This window comes from Rousettus aegyptiacus, unplaced genomic scaffold, assembly GCF_014176215.1.
Source record: "Rousettus aegyptiacus isolate mRouAeg1 unplaced genomic scaffold, mRouAeg1.p scaffold_m13_p_6, whole genome shotgun sequence".
Classification (NCBI taxonomy): Eukaryota; Metazoa; Chordata; class Mammalia; order Chiroptera; family Pteropodidae; genus Rousettus; species Rousettus aegyptiacus.
The window spans coordinates 76,376,589-76,403,140 of record NW_023416309.1 but is presented as its reverse complement, the minus strand read 5'-3'; the positions used below and the strand labels follow the sequence as shown (position 1 = coordinate 76,403,140).

At 38.5% G+C, this 26,552-nt stretch overlaps 1 protein-coding gene across 2 annotated transcripts; it reads right to left on the bottom strand.

The window, feature by feature from the left end:
- Positions 1-342: 342 nt before the first annotated feature.
- On the bottom strand, positions 343-26,282 carry NCBP3 (nuclear cap binding subunit 3). 2 transcript variants are annotated; one of them, XM_016138828.2, is made up of 14 exons: positions 26,001-26,282; positions 24,013-24,078; positions 21,995-22,100; positions 14,180-14,305; positions 12,188-12,316; positions 11,895-11,971; positions 11,066-11,174; positions 8,397-8,496; positions 8,001-8,104; positions 5,753-6,044; positions 4,255-4,409; positions 2,964-3,119; positions 1,920-2,082; positions 830-1,460 (listed from the first exon to the last, which is right to left on the bottom strand). In XM_016138828.2, the coding sequence occupies exons 1-14, from the start codon at positions 26,181-26,183 to the stop codon at positions 1,352-1,354; spliced, it is 1,875 nt and encodes a 624-aa protein (XP_015994314.2). In that variant the 5' UTR covers positions 26,184-26,282; the 3' UTR covers positions 830-1,351. The 2 variants fall into 2 exon arrangements, with proteins under 2 accessions (XP_015994315.2, XP_015994314.2); XM_016138829.2 differs by having other exon boundaries at positions 343-2,082; positions 26,001-26,277.
- Between the last annotated feature and the right edge of the window lie 270 nt (positions 26,283-26,552).

Here is a 26,552-nt window from a genome sequence, read left to right as displayed (position 1 = left end):
CAAAAGCTCTGGTACCAGTCCATTCATTTACTAGATGCGGAAACCAAGGCCCAGGACTATCGAAGAACCAGGGATTAGCATTCAGGTCTTTGACTCTCAGGGCTTCATTCTTCTCACTCAACCAGCTCTCCAAACCCTGACCCCTCCTCAAGAACCTGACTCTCCGCTGTGTGCTTCACAGAGCAAGAGGAGCTGAGAAGCCTCAGGTCTCAACTGGCAGGGAAATCTGAACCATCTCTTTCCTGGAATCCTATCATGGTTATATGCTCTAGTTTTTCTAACGCAAAGGAAAAAAGCAGGTCAACTGACAAAATAGGGACAACACAGTTTTTGTTGCAGCTCTCAGGTCTCACAGCCCTTTACTTTATTAACAACGGTGTTCTGCATTCAATTGCACCATGGTGCAATCAACTATACATGTGACAATTAGCTCAGCCAAAAGTAAAGATTTCTAAAATCCAGGGCTGCATTGGGTACTGAAATGCTCTAGACAGGTGAGTTGTGACATCACAAAAGGGACAAAAGCTTACTGTGTCTAACTCCCAAGTTGTAGTGAATTGAAATGAAACTTTTTTAAGCCTGCAGAGGATGCAAACATTAAATACTTCAAAATAAAAATGAGATTAAAAAAAAAAAAAAAAAAAAGCCCAGAATAACCTACCACTTCTTTGTGGTAATATAATCTGAAAGGAGTTTAGAAATAAATAAACTCAAATTTCTGTAACTGTTATCTTATTTGCCAGTTTTGAAGATGTCTTCAGTGCCAGAACTTGGGAGACAGAATAAATATCAATGTACTACTTCTAAAGTGATAATAAACAACAGAACCTCATCTCGAATGGAAGGATTTTTTTCCTACAGTGGCCAAAAGCAAGTTAAACTCTATGTACAACAGACAGACTATACAATTAGGATCATTTAAAAATAATGAGACTCCTCTCTTTGCCTTCTTCCAAAGTATATAATATATATTTAACAGCACATAAGACACCACTTGGGCTTCCCCTGTAGCCAACAGGAAGTACTTTCACATATAAAAATTAAAAATTTAAACTTTTAAATCATTAATATTTTTAAAACATAATACACACTTAAAAATTGTTCAACATTGACCCATGACCCCGCCCGCAGCACAAAAAAATCCACCCCAAATCCAGAAGTCACAGTTTTTTGTTCCTAAAAATCCCATAGCACTGAACTTGATCTTCACTTCAAGCTGATCACTAAGAGACCCTAAAACAGAAATCCCCAGGGAAGAACAGAAGCACGATCAATTGATGCCGTGTTTCTTATCTACCTGGGCAGCATTGGTGCACCTCTGAGGTCAGGTCCATGAGATTCGGCCCCCACACTAGGGTCCTGGAAGGATGAGCTGGCAGCTTCCCTCATCTTCCCCCTCGAAGGCTGTCCAATAAGCACCTGGGAATTGACTTTTCTTGGGAAAAGGGTGCTGGTAACAGCTGTCAGGGCCAAGGCAATAGTGAGAAGTTCAGTTCTCTGCTCTTTGGATGAACTGTGTAAAACATTTCTTTTAAAAGACACAATGTTAAAAATATTAAGAAAAACGTCTACAAAATCTGGAGGGCTGCCTTTTTCTCAAAGGGTAAAGCTTGTGGGGTGATAGGAAAAGAATTGAGGGCCCAGAACTATAACTCTGCAGCAAAAGATAGATGCCCTTCAAAACATGTCACATTCTTAAGATGTCTTGCTGGAGTAGCAAGAGCTGAGGGTGACTATGAGAAAGAGCAGGAGAGGTGCCAACTCTTGCAGGGGATGTTCCTACTGTGCACTCCACCCTGCGCAAGAATGTCAGGCTTTAGGGCAGCTGCCACCGGCCCGAAGGGCATCAGGACTCTGCCTCTGAGCCAGAGCTGCTTTCCCGACTAACTTCAATCTGGAGAGATGGTAAGTTATCTAACCGGCTCTTCTTTTGACGAGACTGTTCTTTCTCCTTAATCAGAGCCCCCCATGCCCTTTGCAGCTCAGAGTCATCTTCCTCAGTGCCAGGAGCCCTATGATCCACTTTCTTCGTGTTCTTTTCTTTGGTCTTGGATGCAGATCCTAAGCGAGTCCATAAATTACCTGTTTGAGTGAGAAGGTATTTTAGTTCTGACAGTCAACACTGTAAAGCAGGGTAATACTGTGGCAGCAGAGGCACTGCCAACACCTCATGAGCTGGAAACACAGGGGGGTCTGTAGTACTTGCAACCACTGTGCAGTCTTGGACAGGTAATCTCATGTCCATGGCTGCAGCCCTTGCCTATAAACTGACGGATCTGAACCTTAGGGGAGATTCTCAAAACTAGGGGACATGTGTTCCCCCGCACTAAGCATATCAGAATCAATGGGGGGGTGGGGGGTGGGTGTGTTCATGCTACACCTGCCCCTACCTGGTGAGACTGATCATTCTGTATAGAGTTTCAGTCTGCCAGGAGTGGGCTAGGCTTATATTATTCCCGGGTATAACATTCTGCAAACTGATGGGCCTGCTACAATGTGAACTTTTAGAGATTCTGCCCACTATCCATTAATTTTCAAAATACACTTTATCAATATATAATATAGAAATATGTGTTTAGAATTTCATAGTCTAGCCCACTATAAGGCAATTAAAAGTTTTATTTATAAAGAATATAAACAATGTGGACAAATGATTATAAAATGATATATGAAAAATAGAATATGAATATAGACAAAGATTGAAATAGCATATATGAAACGAAAAAGTATTTGTGCTAACCAGAAAGAAATGGGTGGGTCTTTTTGTCTATTTTCTAAATTTTCCATACTATTACCACTATTATTATTACTTATTACTACAATGACTATAATAGAAGAGGGAAAATAATTTACTTTTGTCATTTGCTATGTCCTGCCTTCTGCTAACAAAGTATTTCTATGCTATACTCACTGTCCCTGCTCTTACCCGATTTCCATCCCCATCAGTTTCGAGTGTTACTAACCTGATTTCTTCTCCCGAGTATCAGAGTAGAGGCCTTTAATGTCTTGCCTGGGGACACCTAGCCTACTATGTACATCAGAAAAAGGCTCTCTCCGAACGACAGGGTTACAAGTCTTTTCTGGAGAATACGGTCTTTTTCCTAACCGCTGGCGTATATCTAGAAATAGAAAAAAGTATTCCTGTTACTAAGCATGTATGCTCTGTTATCTGTTCTGGCAACCTGAGATCTCTATAGGACCTGGTCCAAATCTGTCCAAGTGAGGACAGAGGGCTTGACACAATCAAGCTTCTAGAAGCCTCTCTACTCAATCAGTCTGGATTCCCCTAGGAAAACTCCAGTGTAGGGGCTCTCGGGGAAAAAAATCTCAGCTGACTGCTCCAGAACTCAATGTCTGAGGCAGAGCCAACTGTCTTGTTTTTTGCTTTTTAAGTAAAACTAAGCAGACCCAATAATTTACAAACATTTCAGCTTCTCTCCCTTTCTTCCCTCATGTCCCAGTGCTGAGTGTTCTTCCTTCATGAGGTTCAACGTACTCAACCATTCTATCTCCACGGTCCCTGACCTAGCTCAGGCCCTTGTTATTTACTTAACTCAATACTCCACCTCATTCTGCCCCCAGATTATCTTTCTAAAATAGACACAAGATCAGGTTACTTCTCAAAAAAGTATGTTAGCCAACTGAGATCCCATTCCCTCCCCAAGGCCTCGCTCCAAAGCCACTTTCTCTAAGAAGTCTTCCATAATTCCACGAATATATTTAGCTCCCCTTGCTGCTCTCACAGCCCACTGCTTACAGACCCAACAGAGTATTTCCTCCATTCTGCTTTGGGTGGAACTATCTGAATGAGTGCATTCATGTTTCTCCATTGGAGTTCCATGATTCTGCATCCCCTCCAAAGACTTCCGGCACTCCCAGCACCTAGCCTGGCACATAACAGACATGGTCATGTACTTGGTATATGTGTGTGTATCTGCATATGTGAACTCTCTAGTTCAAATTCTTAACCATTTCTAAAACAACTCAACTTAATTTTTATTATCTTTGTATATAAAGTATACCAATGACATACAGAGTGAAATAATTGTTTGATTCAAAAACACTGAAAGCGAGTATTACAAAAGTTTGATTAATTTCCATGTCCTAAAGTTCCAATGCCTAAGTTGAAATTTATAAGTGATGAACCAAAACAACAAAATCAGTTCACAAATGGCAATGTTTTATCCAAAACCTATCCCTGCAGTTTGCTTTCTGGAACTCAGAATGAAGCCCAGAAACACAACTGAACAATACCTGATTTAGCACTGCTGCCCGATGGCCGTGGACGTGTGTGTTGACGTTTTTCATCTAATAAATGTCGGACATCTGCAAATTTCTCAGGTGGCAATTTGTTACCAATTCGGTTTTTGATATTGCTTGTGGCTATAGTATCTGCTTTCATGGAATTCCTTAAAAAAAAAAAAAAAAAAGAGCACAGTTAATCAATTTCAACTATGGGACAATGCCCTCACGACAATCTCATATAGTTTTGAGAAAACAATTTAAGGAACTCAGTCTAATATAGCCAATATTCACTTGCAAATATCACACATCAATAATTATTTGTTCACAAGAATCATGATCAGTCTGCTGAAAAGAGACCAGCCAGAGTGAGCAGGTTCCTGAGTTTTCCAGGGTGGTTTACATACATAATATCTGTAAGCTATCATAGAGAACGTAACTGTGGGTCCCCTTCTCCTGAGACAAACACTAAGTAGAGGCCAGCAATGAGTGTGGGGCCTCTGCTCATCCGGGCTGTGATTTGGTTGTAGTCAAAACACTAAAGTCTTTAATCCCTTTCTTTAAAGGGCAGACATCTCTGTCAAATACATCTGCTACCATGCTAGGGGCCAGCATTATTCTGGCAGCATTCACCATCAGAAAGTTCTCTAACAACTAAAAGTAAGGATGTGAACAAAGCCATATAAACAAACTAGCTTTCCCTAAATTCACCACCAAAGAACACTTAAAGAGAATATCCCTAGATACCAACCCTTTGAGTTGTGCATATGCTATCTGCCCTCAGGAACCTACTCATCCCCACTAGCCTAAGAAAATGTATATTAAATTCTTTTTTTTGTCCATGGAATTAGCAAACATTAGAAAGAGTGATAATACCTAACATTGGTGAGTATGTAGGTAAAAGGTGGCAATGTGAGTGAGCAACATCTTTCTGGATGGAAACTTAGCAACGCCAGAATTTTAAACATGTATACATTTTATGCAACAACTGGAATTCAAGAAATTTATCTACTAGTGCAATAATAAGAAAAGAGAAACCTAAATATGCACCAATAGGGATTGGGTTAAATAAACTATAATACTTTCAAACAATGGACTACAATTGAAAAAATAGCAGATGTCTACAATATATTAAATGGAAAAAGCATACTGCAAAAAATATAAATAGCATAACTTCATTTTTGTACAAATATATCTATAATTTCTCCACATTATGTATACACAAAAAACTAGCAGGAAGGTTGTTCATTCAATTGTTAACAGTCCTTATCTTAGGAGAGAAAAATTATACAGGTGATTTTTACCTTTTATATTGTCTATAGTTTTTATAACAAAGACCTCTTGTTTATTTTGAGGAAAAAATCAGACACTTATTCAAACTCTACAAAGGACTGAAATTAGAACAGATAAGGTGATTGATTATAACATTAAGATGAATTAAGAGGAAGTTAGTAATTAGTATTTAAAATCAAATTAAAAGCTAGCATTGACAAATAGAAAAAAATTTTACCTAATATTTTTCAATTGTGATTCCACTTCATCAGCATACATCGTCATTTTCATGCTTTTCTTTGGTGAGGGAGTGGAAATCATTTTCAGTTCTAGATCATAGTCCATTTCATCGGAGTCTGAGCTGCTAGCACTGGACCGCCTAGACATGCTCCGCTCCCGGGTCTGCTTCAGAGCTGGGAGCTCCTCATGGTACTCTACCACTACCCTGTCGTCTGCATCCATGTCCTGGTCCTCTTCCTCCTCCTCCTCTTCCTCCTCTTCAATGGGTTCCTCAGGAACATTCACTAGTCCTAAGGAAGTTAACCAAAGAACATTAGGAAAAGCACTAAAATGAACGAGCCTGATTTTCTATTCACTTTGGTGACCTTTTTAAAAGAAGGGCTTCCCATGCCCAAGATTTTATTGAAGCAATATCTGTAATAGTGCCAATCTGGTTACCATTCTAATAGCTACGACAGAAGAATGCTAGGTAAAGTATGACCTAGCAGCCTATGGAATATTATAAAGTTATCTAAAATATAGTCAATTGTCATTATTCACAGATTTGCATATGCAAATTTTCCAAATTTATTTTTGACTCCAAAATCAATACTCGCAGTATTTTCAAGGTCATTTGTAGACATGTGCAGAGTGGCAAAATGTTTTGAGTCACCAGACATGCGTGTTCCTAGCTGAGGTCAAACAAAGTAATGCTCTGCCTTCTTGTTTCATCTCTCTCACTGTAAATAACTGTCCTTTTTGCAGTCTTTTCACATTTTTGTGGCTTTTTTTGGTGATTTCACTGTTTGGTAGTGCCAAAGCTATCTAGTGCTCCTAAACACAAGGAGGTTATAATGTGCCTTTCAAGGAAAATGTGTGTTAGATAACTTTGTTCAGGCATGAGTTACAGTGCTGTTGACTGTGAGTCCAATGTTAATGAATCAACAATATGTATTAAATAAGGTATCTTCAAACAGAAACACACACCGAACAAGGTTATATACTGATCAGCTGACAAACTACTTCAATGATCATGGTGACTTTATAGAACATAACCCCTAGAAATAAGAAAAATCAACTGTAGCTTTTAAGTTCATGAAAGAAATGCTTGTAAGTAGAAGAAGCAAAATATAAAATATATGTTCATGAAAATTATAATATTTATTATAAAAAGAAACAAATAGGAAAAATGTAAAATAAAGTCAGTTGTTATATTCGAGTGCTAGAATTACGGGCAATTTGCTTTGTAATTTCTTTAATATGAATATAAAGATGATATGAAATATCTTAAAGTAACTGAAATTAGAAAAGTGTAACTGCATTAAGATGCAGATTTCAAATATTTAATTTTCAATATACACATTAAATAAAAATGTTGACTTCACTTCTCCTTGTCCCTATTACAATAATAAATGTGTATGCATATTATTCTATGTTTGCATGCTGACTTAATTAGTTCTATGACGTAGAAGATTGTATACATTAGGTTCAAAATAAAAACAAATCTTTATAAAACATAATGACAATTGTTTTTTCCAGTAAGTACTGAAAGACAGAAAAAGAAAAGGAAGGAAGGAAGGAAGGAAGGAAGGGAGGGAGGGAGGGAGGGAGGGAGGGAGGGAGGGAGGGAGGAAGGGAAGGAAGGAGGGAGGGAGGGAGGGAGGAGTCTTCGGGGGGTGATTGCGAAGACTGTCGTCTTCTTCCTGGAAAGTTTTCTTTTCGAGCTTCCGTCCTTCCGTTCTTGGCCTTTATTCCTTGGGAGGAAGTTCGGTTTGATGGGTCGAGGAAAGGAGGCAGGCAGACAGATGGTCAGCCTGTCCACCACCCGCTCACGTCACGGTACCCACTTTTCTGAGGCATTCATGGGCACAAGCCAGTAAGTGTAAAACACTAGACATAGTAGTAGCCTATTATAATTATCAGACAAAGGAAAGTAAAATCAGCTTATTTGATAAAATAATTTTTTTCATGCAGCTTGTGATATAAATAGTAGAAAAATTAGATTCCTAAGAATAGTTTTGTTTTAATTTTCCCTTTGTCACTTTTGTCCTTTTTTGTTAGAACAGCTTTTATAAAATCATTTGACCTCTTTGTATGGGCAATTTAAAATTAATTGTGACTTGACTTACTTTCCTATATGTTGGCAGAGGGTGAGGGCAAGGAAGAGAGGATGATAAAGTTTGGAACCTTAAAAGATTGTATTAAGAATAAAAATATGATTTCGGGAGCCAAACATGTGTCTACCCAAGAGCTGAGCAGGCAACTACCAGAATGTCGGTGTTTATAGGATGTCAAGCCAACGTCATCCCCAATCAGGGCTCTCTTCTTGATCACATCCCGCTGAATGCGACGGGAATGATATCTTCGCTTCCTGCAATATTGCCGAAATAAGCAAAAAATCAAAAATCAACAGGAAGCACCATGAAATCCACTAATTTCAACTACACACTGATGCAATGTCAGGTACTGAAATAGACATCTAAAATGAAAATGAAACTCAGCATTTTCACACCGTTTACCACAGTTAAGCATCTTACATTCTTCCCTCTTGTTTTCCTTCGAGTCCACACATGGTGTTGGCATTCCACTGCAGAATACCAACTAAAGGATTAAAAAAGTTTAAGTACTATTTAAACTACTATATTTTACAGTTTTGGACTCACCAAGAATTACTAAGAATTCCTTTCATGCCTCCGTAATTTGGATTCCCATATTTCATGTAATACTGACTTCTTCTGGCTGCTCCAAGTTCCTTTTTGTCATCTAAAAATTAATTACAACCGTTACCTAGGATCTCCTGTGAGTGTGAAGACAATGTAGAATGGTTTAAAAGGAAACTGTTTTCCAAGCTAGGATCAGATCAGCACAATCTGCCAACAAAAGGAAAAGATGCACTATAAACATTCAACACTTTCCTGAGTGCTTACTAACGCTGTATGGTGTGGAGGGGTGGAGCAAAATACAGAGATGAATGAGGTGAAGCTGCTTTTAAGGAGCTGGCTTCATGGAGGAAATACTGCTAAAAACAACCAACCATACAAGATACAAAGTTCTAAGAAGCATAAGAGAGCGTCAGTCATCTCCTCACATCCTTTCTCCCTCAATGGTCCTCTCTTTTCTCTTTCCTTCATTCCTTATCTTGACTTACTTTGTTTGAGAGGTTTAATTCTGAACCCTGTGTGTTAAGGTCACTACATAGTGAGGACTGAATATAGCATTCGGATTTGTTTATGGTTGTGACTGTATAGATCATCTGTGAATAAATGAATTTCCAAAGTGAAAAAAAAAAAGAAAAAAGAGAGAGAGAGCACTTCAGTCATTATAGGTGTAGGAATCAAAAGGGCCTTCTAGAAGAAATGGCAGTCACTATCCTCTGAAAGATAACATTCATTTCTGAATGACAACATTCCAATAATACAGAAATAAGATTAAAGAAACAGACAATACATAATTCCATGCATTTGCTAAACCATTTTTTTCCAGTTTATCTGTGATATCTTCAAAATAGCTTAAAGAAAACAGCATAATACCATATATATAGAATGCAGTCAAATGAGTGAATACAGAAGAGATCCCATTTACCGAATTGAAATGTCAGTTAATAGGAGGGAAAAGTGGTCAGTGATCACACATATTTTCATACATAAATGTCTCTGGCAGCTCCTTGGACACTTGCTGATTGCACAGGAGGAAACCCACTGTGAATGTATCCAGTGCTATGGGTAAAACTTAGCAGCACAAACCAGTACGGTCCCCCTACAAAAAACATGTCCACCAACTCCTTGGGGAAATGGATGGTTCTAGATCTGGGTCAGGGAAAATACAAGTTGAGTCTGAAAAAACAAGATGTTTTATTGTACCATAAAAAAAGTGATCAAAGAATACTGGAGACACGTCAAAAGCATATAGCTGGAAAAGGCTCTCCTGGCCAATTCGTGACAATTCGTGAATCAAAATAATGATAGCAAGGGATAACCCACTGACTAAAATACGACTCCATGAGTCTAAACTGATATGAATAAGCAAATAAATAAATGGGTAAAGAGAAAGCTCTTCCTTACAGCGGATTGCCAACTAATACAAAAATAATAGAATTAAAAAGTTGATGAATGCTAATGCTACTGTGTGAAAGTTTAATGAACAACAGGTTACTTACATAATCTCAAAGTATCTCCTCACCAATTTAAAAATTACAAATGGAAAAATAGTAATTTCGCAGTGTGGAGAAACCTGGCAACCATTACTTTAACCAAGTGATAAAAAATAGCATCCCCGGGAATGAGACAAATAAATATCATGTGCCTCCTAATATGATGTACTGAAAACAACACAGCGTCACTTCCACAACATCACTTGCCTAAAATGCACAACCCAAGTTGCAGCAGGAGGAAGTATCAGACAAACCCAAAACTAAAGGGTAGTCTATAAAATAATGAGCCTATACTCTTTTAAAAAGGCTCAGTCAAGGAAAACAAAGCAGAGGAGTAATTCTGGATTCAGGGAGACTAAGGAGACATGGCATACATTAATACTCAGTCCTGGAGTGGATCCCAGTTTAAAGGGTAGTAGTATAAAGGACAATCCAAATTTATTTGATAATTATCACCATCATCATCAAGAACTGCTAACACTCACACAGCACTCACTGTGTCAGGCAGTTTATACACAGAGTGGGGGAATTACTGGAACTACTGATGAAATCTGAATATGGACTACAGATCAGGTAACAGTAGTCATATCAACGTTAAATTTCTTGATTTTGATAACTGTGCTGTGTGTAAGACCCAATCCTTATTCTTCAGAAATATATACTGAAGTATTCAAGGTGAAGGGTTGTCATCCCTAACTCTCAAATCGTTAAAAAACAAACAAAAAAAACCGTGTGCTTAATGTGCACCTAAAATCATTGTGCAAAAAAAAAAGCCTTATGAGTTATTAGAGACTTGATTTAATTCCTTAGGGAATTAGAGCTAAATGGCACTATTAGCAATGTCCAGAAGGATATTGCTACGATAAATAAAAATTAACAATTTTGAAAGGTTTCCATAGTCCAGATGATAAATTGGCTGAAAAGCACATGGGGCAAACCAGCTTCAACAGAAAATAACTTACTTTAGCTAGAAATCTCAAAAGGATACAAATAGCTAATATTAACATTTTAAGTCAGAAATTCCAACTCAGGCAGTAAGCCATCATTTCATAAGCACAGGACATTACTGTTTGTAGAGACTGAGATTACTTGATCTAACTTTCAATTCAAAAGAGAAGGATGTCATTAAAGAATAAATCACTTTGATTAAAAATAAAAATCAATACCATGTAACACATTTACCTTTTGTAGCAAATCTCATGAATAACCTATTTCCTTTAGCAAGTTTGTTAGCTGGACGAAGATCGTTTCTTAGCAGAGACTCTTCTTCTACCTGAGATAACGTTTCCAACTTAAGAAAAAAGAGCATTCCAATATAAAAATTAAAGCCTTTTTCATATTTATTCAGTAGCAAAGTTATCATTAAGAAAGCATTCTGCCTTAAAAACACTTATCACCATTATAGCACTATTTCCTCTGCAGAATTCTAAGTCAGAGGTCTTCATTATTCTGTTTATCCTTCTTAATTTTCTGCATAGCATTCATTGCTTCCTGATATTATATTACCTTTCTGTGTATCTGTGTACTGTGTCTTCCCCACCAGAAGGTAGGCTCCAAAAGGGCAAAGACTATTTTGCTTGATGTTATTATATTCCCTATAATTTGGTATATAGTAAGCACTCAATGAATCTTCTTTAAATGAATACTTTAATTTTTCCAACAATAATGCATGATCGATAAGGCAATATGTCATTACTTGCTTTTTCTTAACTTTACTGATTAGATAACACTTCAAAGTACTTGTCAATAAAACTGTTTTCTTTTACACAAAAGTAAAAGTGAGTACTAGTCAAAGATTTCAAGATGAATCATTCATTATAGCCACACAAACTTAAAGGCCAAGAGCCTGGTGCAACCTCAGAAGGTCTAATGTTGAAAGCCAGAGGAAGAACAAAACTTACTAAGTCTTTAAGCCTTAAATAAAAAGTAAGCAGTTTTTGACAGTAAAACTGTATAGATATCTTTTTTACAGTAAAACTGTATATTTACATATCTTTGCCCTATTACTAACCTCCACATCACTTGAGTTTTCATCTTCAACTTCTCCTTCTTCAGCCTCATCATCATCTGAACTGTCTTCTTGTTTGTCTAAAATGAATATGAGGCACAAGGTGAATTTTAACATAACTCCATCTCATATCATTTTAAAGTCCAATATTTTCTCCTTCTATTTACTGATGATCCAGAGCATCATAAAAAAAAACTGGTGATGAGATGCTGTGTAACACTTGGCACAGAAACCCAAACCTACTGTGTAAATAACAGGACGTTCAGCCCTAAAGTTCCTCCTTTGTGTTCAGTTACCTTTTTTACTTTTCTCAGATGACTTGTCCTCATTGGCATCCCTGTTTCTTATCTTATCCAGGGCTGGCAAAGAGCTCATGTTGATCAGGGCTCGTGTGGCTGTCATTTCGTCCAGCCAAACCACATTACCTAAAATAAAATGTAAAATAAAATGTTACATCGAATCCAAACAGTAAGTTTCCTAAGAGCAGAGACTGCATCATATTCATTGCTGTAGCCCCATCTAGCTACAGACTGGCATCTCTAAGTGTACAAACCAACTAACGAAAAGAATAGAAAGTGGTAGCAAAACCTCTTTGACGAAATTAGCCTAGAGCTGCATTCCTAAACTAGGTTCTACAAAATAATGGTCAAAGATTACACAAAAAAGGATTCTGTATATTAAAACTGCCTGGCACACAGTGAGTAGTGCCATGTGTTAACAGTTCTTGATGAGAATAATGATGATAATTATCAAATATATTTGGATTACCCTTTACACTACTGCCCCCTATAGGGAAGCCCCCTGCTGTTCCTTGTCATCCCAACATGCTTTTAAATGACATTCCCCACTTTAAAGTGTGGGAGATGATGGCATCATCATTGGATACAGACAACAGAGGCATGACACTTAGCTTTGTAGCAACTAATTGAGTTTGCTTCTTTAAGAAAGAAAATTTAACAAGAAAAAGGTTCTGAGAAGTCTTATAGAAAAGAAACGTGTTTAACTGTTTAAAACAGCTTCTCTATCTCAGTTTGGGAAATGAAGGTCTAAAGAGTCACCTTTGTTACTAACATGCCTTTGGCAAACAATTTCCCTTCTATGTTTCTTGGTTTCTGATGTACAATATGAAGTATTTGAACTGGATAACTCTAAGGGTCCCTCCAACTCTAATGTCTCTTAGCTTGTTTAAATGGCTTAAATTACAGGTTAGCAAAATATAACCAACCCATCATCTGTCATTTATTGATTTGTTTATATTTGTACCAGATTTATTTAGGTAATTAATGTTTAATAAAGTAAACATCCACCACCTGTTTTTGTAAATAAAGTTCTACAGAAAACAGCCAAGCTCATTCAATTACGTATTGTTTATGGCTGCTTTCATGCTACAATGGCAGAGCTGAGTAAATGAGACAGAGATTATAAGGCTTATAAAGCCTAAGATATTTACTGTCCAGCCCTTTAGAGAGAAAGGTTTACCAACCTCTGATTTAGATGCTATAAGTTAATGAAAAAGAAAAAAGGAGACACATCTTTTACTCAGTCATGTTTCTTCTTCTTTCAATGCAAACACTGAATCAACATCTTCAAAAGAAAGTAACTCAGAAAACCAGGTTGCTATACAGGGTACAACCTAGTAGGTCAGCAAGCAGGTAGTAAGTAAAGCCAGATTAGAAGAGAGTCAACAAAAGAAGCCAGCAGAGTGGTCACCAGAAGTCAGGCCAGACTTGGAGTGAGGAGGCAAATTAAAACTTATAGTTTGCAAATTAAGCAGCTCACATGTTAAGGCAAGCAGGTGAAGTTTCAGAAAACACAACCAAAGGCAAGGAGCGATGAGCAGTCTGCTACAGTGTCAGAGGGTATGGTCTAGTTCCAGGTTAGAGACACTTAGGCAGAGACAGCCCTCTATATGGCAAGGTGCAAAGACAAGGTCTAAAGCCCTGAAAATACAGCCCTCAACACCAAGTCTATACAGTCGGATCTACCCCTTTGTTGAGAAATTTTGAGAGTTAAAGAGGCATGTACATTGGACTCAGAGGCCAGAAACCAGCCACCAAAGCCCTGGTTGACCCCTCTGAACTGACTTGGAATATTCATGGGGTATAATCTGGCAGACTGGTTAATTCATTCTGATTCTCATCAATGGGCAATTTTTTCTCTCCTAGGCTAAGGGCAGAGGTCAGACATACACAAGTGGTCTGGGCTATAATCATTCACCATCTGACATAGCAAGAACTTTTAAAATCATAAACAAAAGCATATTCAACAGAGAGTTGGGGTATACTTACAGGAGGTATCATCCAACCATTCAATGTGAGCTGGAGGATATTCTTTAAAATAGGAAAAGATATCCTGGGTACTCATCTCATCTACTCCGCAAATGTAGATTGTCTCCAGTCTCACTTTGGGAATTGCTAGAAACAAGATACAGAAAAGATGACAGAGTATGACCACCTGCTATTGCATATCTCAACAGTACCCCTTTGTAACAGTTCAAATAACATGTGTTTAGAAAAGAACTATGCTGCAAGAGATGACAATTATTTCAAAAAGAAAATGACACATGACAGCAAGGTGTACTATTTTAATTTTTATCAGACCAAGAGCATTATATAAATGATTTAATTCAGAATAGGCATATTTGTGTGAGAAAGATTAAACAAATGGTGTTCATAAAATATATGATACTTCTTAAAAATCACTGTCTAGGAAGCATTCTTTGAATCTCCAGACTATATCTCGTTCCCCTTTAATATGCTTTCATGGTTCTCCTTTAATATGCTTTCATGGTCCCTTACCACTTTTTTTCATAGCACTAATCTCAATTTGTAATAATGATCCAGATGCATAATTGATCATTTGATTAATATCTCTTTCCCACTGCATTGAGATCCCCATGAGTAATGATTATGTCTGCTATGCTCTGCCTAGTAGCCCCATTACCTACTACAGTACTGACATAGCGCTGATGCTCAATAAATATTAGCTTCATAAGAGATAAATACAAAAAATACATGATACTTCTCCCCAAATTAACCTGTACTAATTAAAGTAATACCAAAATAAGTAGGATTATTCAATGAACTTGAAAAGCTGATTGATTCTAAAATTTTTAAATGTATGTTCAAGACAAATGTTCAATATTTAAGACAATTTCTGAAAAGAAGAGACGTTGCTCCTGGATATAAAGCAAAGAAAGAGAATGGACCTCAAGATAATCATGCTAAATAACATAAGCCAGACAGAAAAAGTTGAAAACCACATGGTATCACTTATATATGGGATATAAACCTAGAAGCAACAAACGAACAGGACAAACAAACACTCATGGACATGGACAATAAACTAGTGGTTACCAGAGGGTAAAAGAAGTCAAATACATGGTGATAGAAAGAAATCTAACTATGGAAGAGGAACACACAATGCAATATAAATATATATAAATATAAATACACACACACACCTTACTGTTAAATTATACACCTGAAACTTACTGGATTTCATTAACTAATGCCACCAAAAATAAATTAATTAATTAATTAAAAATAAAAAAAATAAAATAAAGGTGAAGAGACAACCTACAGACTGGGAAAAAGTACTTGCAAAGCAAATATCTGATGGGTGTCTAGTATCCAAAATATATAAAGAACTCTTACAACTCAACAAAAAGACAAAGAATCCAATTAAAAAATGGGTAAAAGACTTTCATAGACATTTCCCCAAAGCAGAACACAAATGGTCCATAGACACATGAAAAGTTGTCAACCATCATTAGTCATCAGGAAATGCAAATCAAAACCACAATGAGATACCACTTCATACCTATTAGGATAATTGTAAACAAAAAAAATGAGGAAAAAATGTGTTGGTGAGGATTTGGGGCGTGAGAAGCAAAGAAAAAAATTAAAGAAATCCTATAGATCAATAAGAAAATGACAGCCCCAATAAAAATGGGCAAAGGACATGAGCAGGCAATTCATACAATAGGAAATACAATAAACATATGAAAAGATGATTGACTTCACTACTAATTAGGAAAATGCATTTTAAAACAGGATACTAGTTTAAATTGACTAGATTTTTAAAAAATTTATGTCTTTTATTATCAATTATTAGTAGTGTAGGGGAAAGAGCCACTCCCTCTGCTGGTGGGAGTGTAAGCTGGCACAACTCTGAAGGGCAAATTAGGAGTGTCTAATACAAATGTAATTTAGCGCATGCCCTACAGGTATAGGAATTCTACTCAGTACCTACCTTAAACACACTTGGGTTCACACAGTAGCTCACACAAAAACGTTCGTTGCAGCACTACTTCTAATAACTCAGCAGCTATCAGAGTAACATATTATGGTTTATCCATATTAAGTGAATCATGGTTTATCCATGTAAGAGAATATTATGTAGTTAAAAAACAATGAAATAATTTAATATACACCATGGAAAGATTCTAAGATACAATATTGAGTGAAAAAAGCAAACTGCAGAACAAATATACATAATGTGATGCCATTAAAGAAATTAAAACATAAACACCAACATATATTTTCTGAGGGTATATATCTGTGTAAACAAATACCTACAAAAGGCCTGGTGTAATTTACTCCACACTGATGATAATAGCTGTTATCTCTGGAGAGGAAGAAGGGTTGAAGGCTCTGGTTAAGGAACCTAAGTCCTACCTACCAGGATTGTGCTACTTTTCTACTAAAACCTTTAAGTACATTATCTCATTTAATCTTTTTATTGTGAAATATGCAAACATATCAATATTAAGAAAAAATAATTTTAAAATACCTGTAGATACACCACCTAGCTCTACAATTAATTTCTTTAAAAGATTAGAAGCAAATAAAATATCACATATAAAATTGGGACCTGTGTAACCTCTCCACATCCCTTCTCTCCCTTGCTTCTCCGAAATAATTGTCAAAAGTTCAATGTCTATTACTCCCAAGTGTATGTCATATAGTTTTATTTAAAACAAATGAACTTAAAATACATGTGAATACTATCAGATAAAAAAAGTTTTTAATTGTTGTTTTGTCATTTTGGAGAGGAAAAGTTTAATGGGTGTTCAATGTGGGTGTGGCCACACTACATCAGCTGAGTACTTTCCTGCCAGTCAGATTCATGAAGACAAGAGACAACATCAAGACTTAAGAATCCCAGCAAGTCCTTATTAGTGATCAGCAGTTGCAACAGTGAACAAAGGCCCAAATGAGATGGGTATCGACCTTTGACATCCAGAGTAACTATAGCATGCAGAATGGAAAAGCGAAGACGACCAGAGGGCCTTCTTCGTTCTTTGAGCTAAGAACCATGAGAAGTAAAGAGATGGTTCTGCAGAAAGAAACAAACAACAAGGAGAGCTCCTGGTAATAGCAGAGGGAACAAACTGAGGATCAAGGAGAAAATATCTTGCAGGAATCTTGTTGATCTCATAACAAGGATATAATCAAAAATCAGACAAGCGTAGAAAAATTAAAACCAAAAGAGCATCAAAGCATTTTTTGAACACTACATCATTTGTGAGGGGGGCTGGGGAGGGGGAAGTGGACCTACAGTTGAGGAAACAGCTTAAAAACAAAAAAGGAATAAAATTTCTCTGGTCTCAGCTGTCTTTATTTTAATGTAGGACGCATGGTATACACATCTAGAAATGGGAAATGGACAATCTCGTTCAAAAGAAGCAGAGATATAAAAAAGATGCAAAAGCTGTATCACTGCAGAGATAAACTAGTCTCAATCAGCTGGAGGATAAGAAAGATTCATTCTCAAGAGAAACCAAATTGACAGTGGCAAGACTCACTAGAGATGGAAATTTTGTTAAGCTCAAGATCTAATGGAAGACTGCCAAAGGAAAATGCTCAATACATCTTACTGACAATGTCACTACTTAAAATAAAACAAGGCAAGAGCCTAGATTTGTGCCCAGTCAGTGAGAAAGGGATAATTGCAGAGATGGCAGTGAACGGATGCATCAGGGAACGAGAACTGAACATTTACTGAGCGCTGACTACAAACAAGGTGATGAAGGCATCATCTTGGATTTTTCTAAAGGAAAAATGTGTCCCATTGCAAGTAATGGGACACAAAACTCAGGCCTTTAGGAAAGCAGATTTCTGAAAATCCAGTGAAAAAGTAGCCAATCCCATTGCCTCAGATTAGAATAATCAAAAAACTTGGAAGACACTAAATACGGTATCTCAAGACTATGAGAGATGACCCCAAGGAAAGAGAGCAGCGAAGCTTGGGTGAGCACAGTTTGCCAAACAACACATATGAGAGATAAAGGGTATATTACCAATGACAAATATAAGAGAATGAATGTTAAGAATCTAAAAGATTACTGTAAGGCTATAAAATGACATGGAAAATGCTGATAACAGACTGTCAAGTGAAAAGGAAAAGGCAAAGCAAAAATAAAGTCCACATACATTAAAAAAATTAGAAAAAATATATATACAAAATGTTGACAATGACTGGGTTTAGGTGGTAGACTGTGGGCAAATTTTCTTTTTACTCTACTTTCCAAATTTCTTTTGGTGAATATGAGTTGTGTAACATCTAATTAAGAAAAGGGTCCAGAGTACGTAATCTAGTTCCTCATGACAATATAATGAAATGTGAACTTGATAATAAGGCTTATAATTCATGGATCTACTTTTCATGGCATGATTCGGAATAACCCTGTTTAACAATTACCAACTGGATAAAGATGCAGAAGCTAAGCATATCAAAGTGAGGAGTACAGCTAAAATGTTAAAAGGTACAGTTAAGATGAAAATGAACTCAATGGGCTGAAATAGAGTATTGAAGTTAGTAAGATATAATTTGATAGGGATAAGAAGATAGTTTTAAAACAGTGCCTCAGGTACAAGATGAGAAAGACTACTTTCAATAAGTGCGATTCCTAGGGAAAAGACCTGGGTGCTGTGGTTGACTACAAGATGAGCACAACACTAAGAAATGGCTAGGACAGAGACTGTGATAATAATAGTTCTGCCACACTCTCCATGAATCCAACCATATCTGGAACCTACATCTTACCTTTAAAAAAAAGTGAAAAGAGTGTAGAGGAGGGAGACTAGAGAGTCAAGTCACATAAAGAGAAAGTTTAGGAAATGCGCTTACTGCCCATTCACCTGAAGGATTATCATGAGAAAAGAAAATGCCTGTTGTTCTCAGGGTTACATGGTAACTAACTGACAGAAATTACAAGAAAGCAATTTCTGTTGGACATGAGGAACATGTATTATCATGTATTCAAAAACAATATATTGATTGCTTCATAAAGAGTTCTGCCATCACTATGGAAACGTGAAAGCAGAAGCCAAAAGACTGTTGGGAACTTTGCCAAAAGGCCTGCACTGCTGGGCAGGAGGTGGATTTTGGAGACCTAAGGTTTCTTCCAACCATGACAGCTTTGATATTTGGGATAAGGAGACCAAAGCTGCTTGATACTGAGTCACTCAAGAGAGTAACAAGTCACTCTTGATGCAGAATGATCCAGTGCAGCATTTCCTAAACTGTCCAAATGCTGGCAGAGAGGTTAGGAACACAGGCTTCAGTTAGATCAGTCTTCAAATCTCAGCCTTGCTACTCACCTAGCTGTGGGACCTCGGGCAAGTTTCTTGACCTCTCAATACCGTAGTTTCCCCATTAATAAAACAGAAATGATAAATACCTTCCCTTCATGGGACTGTTGAAAGAACAAGTTAACCACATAGCAAAGTAGCACATTTATCAAATGGTATATTTTATTATTGTTATTGGTACTAAGAAGCAATAACTTGACACCTTGTGTGGCTGCAGGAGTCAAGATGTTTATTCCAATGTCCCCATTCTCCCAAGAGGTTGGGACACTTAGATGACTGCTTAGAAGATGAAAAACACCAGATAATGATAATAAAAACTAATATTTATTGAAAACTTACTATGTGCCAGACACCAGTCTAAGAACTGTTAACATTTTGTCAGAGCTTCCCAACCACCCTATCTATGACAACTACTGTTATCTCCCTTTCTAGATGAGGAAACTGAGGTTCTTAGAGGATAAATAACTTACCCAAGGTCACAGAGCTAGAAAGTGACAAGTCAGGATTTGAACACAGGCAGTCAGGCTTCAGAACCCACACTCTTAGCCACAATACCGATGGCTCACAATCTTGACTACACATTAGAATTACCTAGGGAGATATAAAAGTATCTCTGGGAACTCTCCATCCCACCCCCATCCACCTCCCATTCTAATTTAAACTGATCTGTGATAGACAGCACGGTTTTCCAGAGTTCAGGAACACTGACTATCCTAGGCCATGCTGCCTCCTGGATGAAAAAGTGGGTTGTAATGAGCAACTTGCCCAGCTGACATCCAGGTAGATCTGTTGCTTTTTAGGAATATCTTTAGAAACACGAGATCAAAGTGATCCTATCAGGTAGGTATCACATTCCCATTTTATAGACAAGGAGTCTGAGATGTAAAAAAGTTCAATAACTTCCCCACATTCACAAGGAAACTGAAGTTAGATTCCAGGAGGGATCTAACTTTGTTGGAGCACCCTGAGGAGCTCCGACAAAGGTGGGAAAGAAATTTGAGTGGATAATTAGGGATGCTTCATGGAAGAAATGACATCTAAACCAGACAAAGCATGGCACAAAAAATGGCAAAATCAGCAGAGTGAAAGGCATGAACAAGATCAGAGGCAAGATGTCACAAGGAATATTACAGGACTAGAAGCAAACATTTGTGGTAAACCTATGATGCTTTCAAGGTGGAATTACGAGAGGTTTCAGAACTCTGCTTTTAGTCCAGACTGAGCAGGTACATGAACACCAAGCTGCTTAGCTGTGCCTGGCCTTCACGGGACTTTTCCTGAAATATAAGTCCACTCAGATGCCTAGAAACCCAGCTTGCAATGGAAGGAAGGTCATATTTCCAATTTGAACTCATGATGCAGGAAAAAGAGTAAAGCAGCATCCAGAGTTGAGCTCTACATCCAAGTTACTCTATCCAATGGGATGGACTGAGGAGGTCTGCATCTGTTACATATCACATATTATAAAGTAACAGAGAGCAAAGTAGTTAAGAGCAAGGCTTTAGAATCAGACAAACCTAGGTTCAAATCCTGACTCCACTTTTATTAGCTGTATGACCATGGGTCATTTACTCCACTTCTTTGAACCTATTTCTATTTCTTTGCAAAACAGGAATAAAAAATACATACCTCATAGGGTTGTTGTGAGAAATGAGTAAGATGAATATGCAATATGCTAATTAACACAGTGCCTGTTAAGAGAGCAAGTTCTCAACAAACAGTAGCTATTCTTTTATTCATTCAACATGTTTTTATCAATCAAGCAAGCCTAGAGAAACTCACACAGCTGAACACAGACTTTTATCACACATTCAGAGGTCTGCTATTAAGCCTTCACAAATATCCAAATTTCCAAATACAACAGATGCAGCTCTTTTGTATTCATGGATTTATATTAGAGTAGAATAATAAATATGGCTATAAACTCACTAAAAAATAATAATATTCCCTTTTATTCACAAATGGTTTCAGGAGACTGGGGCAGATTACTCTATACAATTCAGGGTGAGTTCTAGGAAGCAAAATACCCTAAAAAAAAACACAAAATAAAAAAAAAATCATAAGCCTGTATCAAACAGACGTATTGATGGCATTCCCTCACCAATCCCAATGTTTGTTCTGACTCCCCTAAAAGTCTCACTGTGATACACTTCCACTACATTTAAAGGCAAAGAAAACCCTTCCATGATAAAAGCAGAAAATGAGTAAGAGTCTGTATAAGCACAGGTTCTAATTTCAGCTCTGCCACTAACTGGGTGACTTTCTCTGGGCCTCCTCTGATATGACAATCTCTTTTTTTCCCAGTTCTAACGTTCTGAGACATGGCTAACAGCAGCTCAACTTTAAACAGTTAATCTCAGAAATGGAGACTTCACAAATTCCTTTCTTTTGGGAAAATCTGGATGAGGGATAGACATCCAAGGCAAGGTCAGAAGCACAAGACCATGACAGTTAAAAGTTATTCTCTGGGGAAATGTGGAAAAATTCCCCCCAAACACTCTGTACCTTTCTTCATCATGTCTCGGTCTAATGCTACATTTCTTTGGGCAAGATTTACTTCTGATCGAAAATGGAAACGCTTGGCTCGTTGTTCTTTCTTTTCAATTGCTTCCTAGAAGGTACAGAAAAAGCCATGTTTAAATGGACGAGGAAAGTTAAATCACACACACAATCACAAACACAACATAATGCATCAGTGACAACTCTAAAATAAATCAGAATAAGCAACAATGTACCTTTAATAATTTTTGAAGAGAACTGGATATTCAATGACTAAAAGGGTGTACACTAATGTTGCTATAATTTGCAATAATCTCCATGACGATTCAATGCCTATCACTGTGTTTGGGATAGAGTATGGTAGTCAATAAATATTTGTTGATTCAATGAGTAATAAATAATGTTTCAGTTCTCTGACATTTCATTTATTAGCAATCATGCTTTGAACAAATTATAACTAAACAATCTCAACATCCCAATTTTCTAGGTGCCTAAACTGAGGCACAAAAAACGTTAAAAGGTTTGCTGACAGTACTTTAGCTAATAAGGGAGGCAGATCTTCTGATCTCAGTGCTATTTCTAGGAGCCCCAGCACCACCCCCATTTCACATTGTCTGTGTGCATGGTAATCACACCTATCACATTCTTCCACATTATGTCTGCCTGAGCAGTCCACTCCCTGAGGCTTTTTCCTGGTTTAAAAATAACATTGAGGCAAAGAAATTCTCTCTTCTATTCTAGGCTTGTGTCCATAGAATTGCCAGTTTTCATCTTTTAAGTGACAAGCAGCACTGATGCTGCACTAAAAAACAAAATCATCAGCTTCATAAGTTTCTTTCCAAGAGCTAAAATAAATTCAGGCCCAACTGTGGGTTTCTGATAGCTCTTAGGAACCCTTCACTAATTGTATATTAACTTTGCCACACTAATTGAAGGTCTAACTATAGAAAGCTTGTGGGGATTGGTAAAGCAGCAACACTTCTGTTTTTTCCCCAAACATTATGCTAATTTTCTTCACTGAAGTCCTCCCGGTGCAAACAACTAACCTACCTTCCTTTAGTAACAACTTAAGTACCAATTCTGGGACTATCTCCCTTTCCCCCATATATCTGTTTCATATAACAGCAAATAGTGTAGAATTAAGAACAGTATAATCTACTTCATTTTCAATTACAGTAAGAAAACATCTTCACTTTATTTTCTTGTCTGTCTAAAAGATCATTTCTTTCTTTTGGCCTTCAAGCCATCTGAGACAGAGACCCAGATAAAATGTAAAAAGGTAAGTATGACATATTTATTTTTATTTTTGTTTTTATACATCTAATGTAGCAATATAATACCATTATTAAGAATTGTAATTTAAAATTCTGTTCCAAACTTAATTGTACACATTAAAATCAGACTGTCTAAACTGGACCTCACCAATTAAACCAACAAATATTCATCAACTGTTTATAATAAGGAAAATAATAGGTTTGGCTATGCAAGGAGTTACAGTGAAGTTGGTAATTAGTAATAGAAATCACCAGATAAAAGATAATACTCTCAGGTACTGAGAATAATTCAGAGGACTAGTCCTTTAAGCTGCACAATCAGAAAATCCTATTTTTCTAAGCCTGCAACCAGTGGGGAATAAAGACATTTACTAAGGGCCTATTATGTGCCAGGTACTTTTTATGTCTCTTTTCATTTAAAGTGGAAACGGTATATACATTTTTAAAGAATGGATACGGCATACAAAAACATTCCCAGTGCAGAACTTTTTCTCGGATATGGTTAAGTACAGTCACCCAGGTATAGTGATTTTAATTTGTCACGGTTGTGAGAACACACAAACAACTGCCCGGATGTTTTCAGGATGCACAAAGGCATCACCGTGTAATATGGAATTTAAGTTAAAAAAATTTTTTTAATCCAGCAATAAAAGAAAATAGGAGGTAAAGAATAATTGCAGTTTTGTAAGTCCCAGGGACCAAGATCACCTTGCTTATCAAAATGAATATATAAATCATGATCCGTCTTACCTTGGAGGTGACATCAATTCCAGTGATGAAGCTGCCAGCCTTGTTTTCATATCTTCTGCTTGTGTCCTAACATGAAGGGAAAGAGTAAGAAATGCTGACAACAATTGGGAAAAAATTCATGATAAAAGATAGCTGAGGCCTTTTGGATAGTCATTCTCTTCAGCAATCCTTCCTTCCCCCATGCTCACAATCCTTTAGTATGAGGAAGATCATCCCAGTGACTCTATAGTAGCAATTGACCACTCTCATGAGAAATCTTTCTTAATCAGAGTCTGTCCAAAACCTTAAGTAATTCCATCTATTGAAGGTGTCCACATAAATGAAAATCTAAAGGCTTTCATGAAAAACATTCAAGATGAGGTACAGTCACTTATCTCAACCCAGACTGGCCAAATTCATCATGCCAGGCCACCAGGTGGAGCACAAGTCTTCACCAAAATGCAGAAACTCCAGACTCACCTAGACCTCCAAGGAAAAACACAACACTGTGCAATGAAAAGAGGGTGGGATTTAGAAATCCAGGACTCAAAACAGCAAAGACGTTCAGATTACACAACACTGTACAATTCCTTTGGCCTCTCCAGGCTTACCTTCCTGACCTCTTTTACTGCTCTCCCATTTGTGCTACAGAACTTTTGGTTTCTCCAAAATAACCTTGTTCTCATCTCAGAGTCTTTGCACTTATGGTTGCCCCTGCTGGGAACATTCTCTTCCAAATCTGTACACAGTTGCCTCCTTTATGTAATTTAGGGTTCAGCTTAAATGTTACTACCTCAGAGGATTTCCCTAACCATCCTACACCATTCAGCTTCCTGCTCTGCACACCCTCCCAGCCCTCTGAACTCTCTATCCCATTAACATGTTTTATTCTCTTCATAGCACTTAACACTATCAGAAATTGTTTACTTGTGTCCCCCAACTGGAACTTAAACTACAGGAAGGAGTTTGATCTTGACCTTGATCAAGAGTCTAGGTCTGTGCTGGGCACATGGTGGGGAATGCAATAGATACATGTTAAACTAAATGAATAAAGGGATAATATCCACTTCACAGCTGCAGTGATATTTAAATGATATAATGTAGTAAATGGTAAAAAACCACTTTGATAATTGTTGCTATCAATGGCATTACCATTTGCTATTTTTAGTGATCCTACCTTCAGCTTTTTCTATAATTTCGATTTAAAAGCAAGCCTTGCTGACATGTGGTAAAAAGTAGTTCATGTTAAGTGAGAAATTAAGTATTTGAGAAGAGCCATGCAGGCCTGAGACCAGCCCTAAAAAGCGGACACAGGACCACCAAACCGCAAGCAAAACACCTCTCAACATCCCAACTGTGAGAAAAGACCAAGGACGACAACTGCTGGTTCGCTAATGTTTTGGTTTCATTATGGGTCAGATGCTGAGATCATGGTGTAGGTACTACACCGCAGTGGAGCTGCGCGGGGACAAAGATGATCCTCAAGTCACAACAGAAACATTGAGCTCCTGCTGACAAGTCCAGCCCTCCCAAGAGAAACTGCGAGTGCTACGTTTAACAAATACAGCTCCATCGGAGTAGGACCCACAAGGAGACCTGGATGCCGGCACCACCCGACAGTTCCTTCTGGGCCTCTCTTGGTTCTGTTCCCTCCCTAGGCTCCCCCTTTATCTCAGACCCCCAGAAAATCCCAGCCCCTCTTCACTCGCCCGGTGCAAAGACCAGCTCGGAGGGGCAGCGAAGGGGACGCCCTTAACTACCCTCCAGCTCTCCCCCACCTCCTCCAGCCCCCACAACACCCATTTCCGGGCGCCCCAGCGTCCTTTCTCTCACTCCGGGTCTCTCCTCCAGCCTCGCCCCCCCGCCCCCCGGGCTCTCGCTCCCCTCTCTACCCTTCTGTTGACTTCCCCCGGCCGGGGTGCTGGCCGCCTCCCCTTCCGGCCCGCTCCGGCGCGGGGCACTCGCTGGCTCGGCGATCTCCTCCTCACACCCCCGTCCCCCGCCCGTACCGGGATCAGTTCCTTCAGCGAGCGCCGCACCGGCACGATCTCCAGCTCGCCCTCCTCCACCTCCATGGGCTCTGGCTCTCCACGCTCCAAACCGGACTCCGCCTCAGGCGACGGGAGCCCCAGGGCCGGCCCTGCCGGGGCCTCCGCCTTCACCGACACTCGCAGGCCCCGTACGGCCGCCATCGCCGCCCGCCGGCCGCAGCACTGAGGGCCCGCCCCGCACACCCACTGGCTAGAGCGCCGCCGCCACTGGCTACAGAGCCGCCTCCGCCGCTACCTAGAGCGTCGCCTGCTTCAGCTAGAAGGCCCCTTTCTGCGCCGCGGTCCGCCTGGTGGCGGGAGGAACCCGGGCCGGCTGGAGCGGTACCTAGCGAGGAGGAGGACCGACCGAATGGCGACAAAGGCGGGGCCTGTTGCAGGGGGTGGGACCTGGAAGAGATTGGTGTAGCACGCCTTGAGCAGTAAACCCTGCAGAAAGAGCTAACTTTACTGACCGGTCATTACGTGCCCGCGATTGTTACGAGCGCTTGAATCCGGACAACTCTGTGGAGT

Coding starts and splice junctions, on each gene's coding strand:
- NCBP3 (XM_016138828.2), bottom strand. CDS start 26,183: ATGGCGGCCGTACGGGGCCTGCGAGTGTCGGTGAAGGCGGAGGCCCCG. Junction 22,101..24,012: donor GAATTGATGTCACCTCCAAG/GTAAGACGGATC, acceptor TGTACCTTCTAG/GAAGCAATTGAAAAGAAAGA. Junction 11,175..11,894: donor AAAACTCAAGTGATGTGGAG/GTTAGTAATAGG, acceptor TTTTTTCTTAAG/TTGGAAACGTTATCTCAGGT.